Genomic DNA, 10646 nt, shown 5'->3' with positions numbered 1-10646 from the left:
AAAAAAAAAAAAAAAAAAAAAAAAGGTAATTATGGCTTCCCCAAAACCTTTCACAATATGACTGTCTAAGAAGAATATTGGGTCAATGTTTTAAGAATATGACACAGAAGTCAGAAACATAAATGTCTGTGGAGGCTAGGCAGATGATATAAATGCCAGATCAGGATGAATGGCAACCAACCACTTATGCCTTTAGTGTTAGGGACACAATACGCAGTGGTGTGGACCACTGCAGACCCGAGACTGGAAGGCAGCTGTTCCCCAGTTACAGTCAATTATTGCTATTGTAAAATGCAAGCTAGTTGTCAGCTCTTCCCATTTTTACAGAGATGCGGGGGGGAAAAAAAACAAAAGGCCTGATCTTTTGATGTAAAAATCTCTCGATTTTTAAGTGTTGATTATTCAAAATCCATAGCTTCAGAAACAAAACAATACAGTGTGCAGGCCAATACCTGGCCGGTCCCATTGCAGGCTGAATTTATATCTCAGGGATTGGGATGGGTTAGCAACTCTCATCTACCTCCATGCATGTTCCTCTGCTGACACAACTGATGTCTCAGTGAAACATTCCATGACAAATTAATATATAGAACATAGACAACTTTTTAAAGTTAATGGGTTTTTTTCATATAGAAAAATATAACTGGTAATTGGGGCTATTTTCTAGCTTCCATTTACATTTTGGAACAGGTTTCTGAAACAGGATAGGACAAAACCACACACTGAACTATCTTTTTCATTTCCTGGCATTTTCAAATTTATCAGAAGAGTTTCAAACTGTGTCACCTTGGAAATATATTGGCCACTATACTTCATGTCCTCTGAATGAGGGAAGATGCCCCAGCAGTATCCAGAAAGGGGACATAGGCTCATGGTTCCAGAGAAGAAGAGTTCTTCTGAAGATACAGACACTTGTGACAAGTGTCTGTGATAGAACATCTGGGGAAGCAAATCCTGATCTTCAATCAGCCCACTGCAAGACTGCATATTCTAAGGGTTGAAGGTTGAAATAAAGATCCCTTAAGGATAACTATCTTAAAGGAGGGTAAGGAATGAGCCCCTGTTGTCTCTGCTCTCCTTTGCAAGGCGAAGACATGCAGCGGCACAATACTGGTTTAGGATATGGTGCATTTAACCATTCACTGTTTTCACCAAACTCTATCTAAAACTGAACACAGCTGCTTGGGAGGTTGAGGCAGAAGGATCAGTTGGGCCCGGGAGTTCAAGGCTATGATTGCAGCTGTGAATAGCCACTGCACCAGCCTGAGCAACACAGAGAGACCCTGTTTCTTAAATTAACAAACAAACCAACAAAGCAACCAGAGATTATAAATAGAGAATCAATTATTCCCCCATAAAAGTGAAGTTTGTTTTTAACTGTCAGGGTTAGCAGCAGAAATTTAAGAGTGCTGAACAATCTTTAAGAATGAACTGCCAAGATGGAAATATTGATGACACATGCTCTGTATTAAAAAACAATCATTGATGACCTCTTGCTAAACAAACTTAGTGTTTTAAAAATAAAGATGTTCTGGGATTCAGGTACATGAATTTTATGAAGAGGATCATCCTACCTTGAAGATGAAATCAGCCATCAGAGGTCCTGGAATCTTAAAGGTTTGCCTCTCGGAGCCCCTCTGAAATTCCACTGTTGTGTTTTCTACAACAAAGACGCCAGGGCTGTTAAAGCTGTGTTCTCCTTTGCTTCCTTGAAGTGTTTTTGATTCAATAACTACAATTAAAATATATGATTCAAATAAGAAACAATCTTAAAGGCATTTTATTACAAAAGACACTTTAGCAAGTACAATGTCAGTATATGATATCAAAACAATGTCAAAATAGCCACTCAGTTTACAAACATTAATTGATATTGGTGAAATAGATATAACAGATTTTTAATTGTCTATAGAAAAGGAGCTAACAAGGGTGTCAGGCCCTAATAGTTCTACTCAATTCTTTGGAGACATTTCTAGCATAAAGGGAAAGAGAAAACTTTTCTTTCTTTATATGTTTTCATGATGTAGCTAATACTCAAAGTAAAGCTATGTTCACTCATTTTATTACTTGTCAAAAGATCTTATGCCTACTCTTTTAGACAAAAATCACAGCAAATTTCAAATTTGCTTTTTATCAAACAAAACTTTTCATTTTGAAATAATTCTAGATTAACAGGAAGTTGCAAAAATAGTATAGAGAGGTCCTTTGTAACCCTCCTTCCCTTTTGTCTGATGTTTACATGTTACAAAAGTATAGTCAAATATCAAAACCAGGAAACTGACACTGGTACAATATGTGCATATAGTTCAATGTCATTTTATCACCCACCATCACAATCAAAATACAGAACCATTCCATTGCCACAAAGACGTCCCTTGTGCATGAAACCCCTTTTTTCGAATTTGCTTTCACATGAACAAAAGTGCTTTTAAGATTTCCTACAGAAAAAAATGTTTGCTTATCACAGTTTAAACAAAAAAGCATTTCTACTTTATTTAAATTTGTCTTTCCTCCCTCTTTCTTTTCTTTCTTTTATTTTCTTTTAAATTTGTCTTTCTTCCCTCTTTCTTTTCTTTCTTTTATTTTCTAAGTGTCACCATACTTAGTAGATCTGGTTTCATGTTGAGAGAGGCAATAAAAAATGTATATACAGCTAGATTCTGGGGCACCTGCATTTCTGGCCCCATATTTTTCTCTAGCTTTCTGCCTTGGGTTTTCATTGCCTCATATCTAAAATGAGGAGTCAGAGCAGTCAATCTCCCAGGTCCAACTCTATTTTAAAACCCACACTTGATTCAATGATATCATACCAGTCTTTAACAATTTCAAACAAAGAACACAAAGGAACCAAAATTCCACTGAGTGTCAAAAATAGAAAGCTGATAAAATGTGACAAAATAGTCTGGCATTAGGGAGCTTCCATCCATGGGCTGCTGGGCTTTGGTTGTTTTCATTTGCTGGATTTTTCTCTGTCACTGGAGCAGCTGCAGGAATTCAAGTGCCCTGGACAGACTGCATAACAGGCATTAGGAGACATCCCTGATTATCCCTGACAGGCAGGCTGGGAACTTTTCTGGGAAAATTCAAAGGCTGGACATGAGCTACTTGATCTGGAGGAGTCATTAGCGGTCGAAGAATAATGCTGGCTACTTTCAGGCACACAAAACCCCAACCACTTTGGCCCTGATCTCCATGACCGCAATAGATTTTTGGAAAGTGTGAGATTAAATTCATTTCCTAGTTCCAATGAAGATATAAAACTGAGTGTTATAAAGCGAGTTGTCAGTAAAAATGAAATGGGGAACTGGAGATAGTAAGTGGGCCCTACAATGGATGTCTCTAAAGTCAATGAGGAAAAAAAAAACTATGAGCATTAAGGCAATATCAAGATGCAAAATGAAGTTGGACATAACGCATCCTCACAGAAGGCATGCAAAATACAAGTTTCTAGACACTGATTTAGCCTGAAATGACTTGATTAAATTCAAGTAGCGTGCAATGGATTCCGCGGCTGTGTTGGGGTAGTAATTGTTTTACCATTGTGCTAACCTTCTGGACCACAGCGTTCCAAGTTGCAGATCGGGATGCAGAGTTGGGGCAGGGGGTGTAAAAATCTGGGAAGGTGATCTGGGAGGAAGGGACGACCAGTTGCTATGATATCTATTCCCTAAACCAAAGGCCAGCATTTTTGTTAACTTGGTTTTCATATTTTGTTTTTAATACAGAATCTAGCCACTATTTTAACAGTGTCTAAGAGTCTCAGTGACACGGATATAAAAACACAAGTAGCAAACACAATGTTCAAGTTCACGTTAATTCCCCAAACCACTCTGCTTCTCCACTAAATGGTACACTTATTGTAAAATATTTTTAATTTGAGTATTTCAAAAGGCTTCCAGTTCTCTAAAGCACAAACACTGGTTGCCTTTCTAGGAGGCAGAAAGCAGGTATTTTGACCTCGATTGTGTAAATGGGTAAGCAGAATCAAAGGTGAATGAAGAAAGACTGGTGAAGTGATTCAGTGAAAGTAGAGTTTATGGACACAAACAATTCTGATAATCTGGATTAACAAAGCCATTGTGCCAAATCCACAGCAAGGTGGAGGCCGATGCAGTTCTTTAAAAGTTGTCATTTTTATTGGTGGCAAACTTGCTTCTCCTCTGTGCTGGTGCCTCTTAAAAATAAATGATTGATAAAGGAGTTTGTGGTGTTTCAATCAACAATTCAGATGATGACTTACGGATACCTTTAAGTTTTTATTAATTTCCACCATTTCCCCATATTTACTGCAGCCCCATGTTGTGACAAAGTGTGATTCATGGCTAGTGAGAGCTGCATGTGGAAGCCCTTCAGTTCTCAGAGGTTTCACTGACCCTCTGTGGTTTCTGCAGCAAGGTGGTTAGTGTGTGGGAGACCCCAGGAAGCCTATAAACATCCCCACCAGTATTAAGGGAAGAGAGTGTGAGCCTTCTTTTCTGCTGCCCACAGCCCAACTTCTTTCTCCTCTCCAGACTTAAAACTGAGGGGAGGGAGGGAAGTGTTGGGGAAGACATGATAGGTAGTCTCAAAAAGAGTAAAAATTAGAAATTATGACTTTCTTTTATTCCCAAGTCTTCACAACTCAGGTCTCTAGTGATGCCTTTAAATATTTTAATCCATTACTAGCTATTTGTAAAAGAAATTACACCTAGATAAATGACAGATGCTTCTAACTGCTTCTAGTTGAAGGGTCTGCATTGAGAAGTATCAGTTCAGGCTTCTTTCAAAAAAGGCAGGGTCATGGTAACCATCCCCAAGAGGTCTCCCTAAATTCTAAAGGCCATGAAAGTACTGTCAGGTAAATGTGGAATAGGTGTTTAGTATGGCTAACATAGTTATAAACACATCAAACTTATATGTACAGTAGAGCTGTATTTGTATATGCTAATTTCATTCATGTCAATTTCCTTTGATTGGTCATTAGGTACAGTACCCATGTTTATTTATACATCTCTATATATGGTAATCAGGGCTTAAAGGGAAAATATTCTTCTAATTGAATTGGAGGTTTTTGGTTTATGATCTCTTGACTTCTTAAGTTTATTGCTAGTCAAACACATTTAACGCTGAAGTTTTACTGCAATAAAATCTGTTTTGCAGGGATCTGCCTATTGCTTCCATTTTTTAAGGGATGCACCCCTGGAAATTTTGGGGCTGTGTGCTCCCCATAATGCTGTGGCAAGACTTGGGGCAGGACTGGAAATTCAGGATCTAAACAAACACTTCTAGGCAGTATGTAAGATGGATATTCTGTAATTAAAATTCACTCCACAGCAAAGAGACTGACATTAATGTTGCTGGGTATTTTCGGTTCTTAGTAATGCAGTCTTTTGGATAGTTATAGTTAATGTGGATGTTAAAAAGAATGACTTATTACTGCAAAATAAGCTTCATTTCAGAAATATCTCTTTTACAAATAAAAATTAAGAAAAAAGTTCCATAAATCCAGAAAATAAAACCACTTCTATATTTAGATATTCAGAAATGTTAACTAAGTGCTTAGTAAATGAAGCCAGTTCTATTCATCAGCAAAGAAGGATAACTTTCAGAAATACTTCTACTGCCAATTGTGAGATTGTTCAGAGAGGGAAATAGTCCAAGCAACAATAGTCACTCTTGAAGAAATGGGAACATTTTTGAGCCCTGTTCTTGGAAGAGTGCCAGTCTTGAATATAAAGTTATGTTGAATATGCCAGAACATACACACATAAACAAATTTTTGTCTCAAAGTGTTCACCTTTACTTATTCTGTTTATTGTTTCCTTATTCTGTTTTTACAATTTATAAAACTATATTTGGAGCTGAATTTTGGGGAATGGCCTTTAATATCATGAGACTATCAAGACCATTCACTGCGTCTTTTTGTTTTTTAACCTCTTTTCCACATATAATTTGCATGCCATAAACTTTGCCCTTTTAAAATGCATAATTTAATGGTTTCAGTGTATTCACAGAGTGAAGCCATCACCATCATCTATTTATTACTTCAAACTCACAGTATTCTGGGAAACCAGTGTCGGCCTTCAGGAACCCCTAGACAGGAAGCTGTGAAGTGCTAGCAGCAAGGCTTGTTCTGATCAGCCATATTCACTGATAAGGTTTTGTATTTTAAATTTTGTTTTGTTTTATTTTTTTGTACCACTTTGCTGAAATCTCCAGAACATTCCCAAATCTTACTTTACTCTCCATGTATTATTATTATTTTAGAGACACAGTCTTGCTGTGTCACTCAGGCTGGAGTGGCAGATTGCAGTGGTGCAATCAGAGCTCACTGCAACCTTGAACTCCTAGGCTCAAGGAGTTGCTTAGACTACACGCCTGTAGTAGCCAGGCTACTCCTTGGACTATCTCAGTCTCTTGAGTAGTTTGGACTACAGGCATGCACCACTATGCCTAGCTAATTTTTAAAAAATTTTTTGTAGAGATGGGGTCTTCCTGTGCTGTCCAGGCTTGTCTCAAACTCCTGACTCAAGTGATCCTCCTGCCACAGCCTCCCAAAGAGCTGGTATTACAGGTGTGAGCCACCGCACCCAGACATCCTATACAAAATAGTTTATTTGACATATAATTTGGTTTTTATTTTCCCATGAGGGGATTAATCTTAAACAGTAAATTTCCCATTGGGGTATGAGAACAGAAAAATTCAGGGTACAATACAGATAATTTCCCTGGTTATATAGACTATTTTACCCATTACAGAATAGTTGGGGGTATTCAACAGGGTACTACCACCCCCAAGAATGGAAATAAAGGAAAATCTTGAATTTCTTCAAGAGAAATTCCAGGCACCTAACTAGCCTTGAGAAGTAAATGAGCAACTTCACAAGCAGGAAGGTAATGGTGGATTACAACAATAGCCAAAAAATTTTGGAGTCACAGGATGTATGGTTCCCTATAGAAACTAATGATAACATTTTAACATATGTCCCTGAGTAGTTTTTCAGGAAATCTAGATCCCTACCAAATGGATCCACTGGCACACAGACCTCCATTAAGAGGGAACTGAGGCTGAACGCTGACTGCCTTTCTTTGTCCTACATTTCTTCCTGAGGCACCTGGAGATCACGCCCAAGGGCCAGATCTAACATTCTTTTCTGCTAACTCCAAGTCTTAGGCAAAACTTCCCTTTCTTAACCAATAGCAAATCAGAAAATATTTGAATCTACCTATGGTCTGTAAGCCCCCACTTCAAGATATTCCACCTTTTCAGGTCAAACTAGTACATAGCCTCCATGTATTAATTTGTGACTTTGCCTGTAATGTCTATCTCCCTGTCTTTAAAAATCCTTACATGTAAGACATCAGGGAGTTCAGGTCTTAAGCATGAGCTGTTTGATTCTCTTTGCTTGGTGCTCTGAAATAAATACCTGACTGTCTGTGGCTGCAAATCCTAGTGTCAGTGTTTAGCTTTGCTATGCCAAGCAGGTGGACACAAGTTTGGTAACATTACCCATTAACTTAGAGAAAGTTTCTTTTGCTTGTGGGTTTGGTTTGCGGCTTTTTTTGTTTTGTTTTGTTTTGTTTTTGTTTTTTGGCTAACTAAACTTTCAGGATATTAAAAAATGTTAAGATTAAATTCTACTTACAGAGGTGGGCAGGTCCTTTCACTGTAATTCTCACACTTCGACTCCCCAAAGGAACAGCTATTACATTTTCTTCTCCTGGGAAAGAATAGAACACAACTGCAATAAAACCAGTACGCTAAAGGCCTATGAAAATGATCAAGTCAATCAAAACTGGGGGCATCTGCAAAATATTCTTAACTATATTTCATTCCTGCAATCCTAGCACTTTCGGAGGCTGAAGCGGGCAGATCACTTGAGGTCAGGAGTTCCAGAGCAGCCTGGCCAACGTGGTGAAACCCCATCTCTACTGAAAAGACAAAAATTAATCAGGCGTGATGGCGCATGCCTGTAGTCCCAGCTAACTGGCAGGCTGAGGCAGAAGACTCGCTGGAACCTAGGAAGTAGAGTCTGCAGTGAGCTGAGAACATGCCACTGGACTCCAGCCTGGGCAACAGAGTAAGATTCTGTCTGAAGAAAAAAAAAACAGGAAATCTTTGGAAATCACTAACTATGTGTAAAGCAGATGAATATTACATAATTTCATTTAAATACACCCTTAAATAACATTAAAGAAACGTTTAAAGTAAATGCACTGCCTACTACCTCAATTGCCTTTACTCTAATGACCCAATCCATGTGCTTTAATGAGGGTCTGCAAACTGTGGCCCCTAGGCCAAATCTAGTCACACCTCTTCATTCATTCATTTAAGGCTGTTTGTGCTCTTCAAGGTAGAATTGTGTTGTAGTAATGAGACCATATGGCTCAATAACACTAAAATATTTACTGTACTATCTGACTTTTCACAGAAAAATTTCATGATCCTTGGCGTAGACAATTACCTACTGGAAATCCTGGTCCTCAGAGATGTTTTTTCACGCTGCTATACGCTCTGATAATTTAATTTTTGTGTCCACATAATAATCAAAGCTCATGTATGATATTGTATCCCACTAGTTCCCTATCTGAACATTGTCTGTTTCTAAATGAAACTAGAACATTATTAACGCTACGAATTACTTCAAGCATATGTTTTTGTCTAACTTACGCAACACAATTTTTTTTGGAAAAACTCTTCAGAGTGAAAGTAGTGAAGCAAAGGATATCAATATATTGACTGACTAGTTTGCAAGTTTTTACTAAATAGAAATACCTGTTTATAATTAAAAATTAGAAAATGCAGGGGGGGCGCCCAAGATGGCTGAATAGGAACAGTTCCAGCCTCTAGCTCCCAGCGTGAGTGACACACAATAAGGGTGATTTCTGCATTTTCAACTGAGGTACCAGGTTCATCTCACTGGGGCATGTTGGACAGTCAGTGCTGGTCCGCAGGTGCAGCCCGACCAGCGAAAGCTGAAGCACGGCAAGACATCACCTCACCTGGGAAGCACAAGGGGGAAGGGAATTCCTTTTCCTAGCCAAAGGAAATTGAGACACACAACACCTGGAAAATCAGGTAACTCCCACCCTAATACTGCGCTTGATCAAGGGTCTTAGCAAAAGGCACACCAGGAGATTATATCCCACACCTGGCCGGGAGGGTCCCATGCCCACAGAGCCTCCCTCATTGCTAGGACAGCAGTCTGAGATCTAACTGCAAGGCGGCAGCGAGGCTGGGGGAGGGGTGCCTGACATTGCTGAGGCTTAAGTAGGTAAACAAAGCTGACGGGAAGCTCGAATTGGTTGGAGCCCACCACAGCTCAAGGAGGCCTGCCTGCTTCTGTAGACTCCACCTCTGGAGACAGGGCATAGCTAAACAAAAAGCAGCAGAAACCTCTGAAGATGTAAATGTCCCTGTCTGACAGCTTTGAAGAGAGCAGACTACCTACTCAAGTGGGTCCCTGACCCCTGAGTAGCCTAACTGGGAGACATCCTCCACTAGGTGCAGACCAACACCTCACACCTCACACGGCTGGGTACACCCCTGAGATGAAGCTTCCAGAGCAAGAATCAGACAGCAACACTCGCTGTTCAGCAATATTCTATCTTCTGCAGCCTCCGTTGCTGATACCCAGGCAAACAGGGTCTGGAGTGGACATCAAGCAAATTCCAACAGACCTGCAGCTGAGGGTCCTGACGATTAGCAGGAAAACTAACAAACAGAAAGGACACCCACACCAAAACCCCATCAGTACGTCACCATCATCAAAGATCAAAGGCAGATAAAACCGCAAAGATGGGGAAAAAGCAGTGCAGAAAAGTTGGAAATTCAAAAAATCAGAGCACATCTCCATCTTCAAAGGAACACAGCTCATCGCCAGCAATGGAACAAAGCTGGATGGAGAATGATTTTGACGAGTTGAGAGAAGAAGGCTTCAGTCGATCGCACTTCTCAGAGCTAAAGGAGGAATTACGAAACCAGTGCAAAGAAACTAAAAACCTTGAAAAAATAATGGATGAATGGATAACTAGAATAATCAATGTGGAGAAGACCTTAAAAGAACTGATAGAAATGAAAACCATGATACAAGAACTACATCACAAATGCACAAGCCTCAGTAACTGACTCGATCAACTGGAAGAAAGAGTATCAATGATTGAAGATCAAATGAATGAAATGAAGCAAGAAGAGAAGTGTAGAGAAAAAAGAGTAAAAAGAAATGAACAAAGCCTCAAAGAAATATGGGATTATGTGAAAAGACCAAATCTACGTCCGATTGGTGTGCCTGAAAAGTGATGGGAAAAATGGAACCAAGTTGGAAAACACTCTGCACGATATCATCCAGGAGAACTTCCCCAACCTAGTAAGGCAGGCCAACATTCAAATTCAGGAAATACAGGGAACACCACAAAGATACACCTCGAGAACAGCAACTCCAAGACACAATAGTCAAATTCACCAAAGTTGAAATGAAGGAAAAAATGTTAAGGGCAGCCACAGAGAAAGGTCGGGTCACCCACAAAGGGAAGCTCATCACTAACAGCAGATCTCTCGGCAGAAACTCTACAAGCCGGAAGAGAGTGGGGGCCAATATTCAACATTCTTAAAGAAAAGAATTTTCAACCCAGAATTTCATATCCAGCCAAACTAAGTTTCGTAAGTG

General features: G+C 39.5%; 1 protein-coding gene across 1 annotated transcript in view; it reads right to left on the bottom strand.

Moving 5' to 3' along the window:
- The window catches only part of ADAMTSL3 (ADAMTS-like 3), a 289568-nt gene that overhangs the window by 177383 nt on the left and 101539 nt on the right, over positions 1-10646 (bottom strand). The window contains exons 6-7 of the mRNA XM_011975396.1: positions 7626-7700; positions 1575-1732 (exon numbers count right to left, since the gene is read on the bottom strand). Of these exons, the coding sequence (XP_011830786.1) occupies positions 1575-1732; positions 7626-7700 (233 nt within the window). The remainder of the gene's footprint in view (positions 1-1574; positions 1733-7625; positions 7701-10646) is intronic.

Source organism: Mandrillus leucophaeus, unplaced genomic scaffold (assembly GCF_000951045.1).
Source record: "Mandrillus leucophaeus isolate KB7577 unplaced genomic scaffold, Mleu.le_1.0 Scaffold1541, whole genome shotgun sequence".
Classification (NCBI taxonomy): Eukaryota; Metazoa; Chordata; class Mammalia; order Primates; family Cercopithecidae; genus Mandrillus; species Mandrillus leucophaeus.
This window is presented reverse-complemented; position numbering and strand designations above follow the sequence as displayed.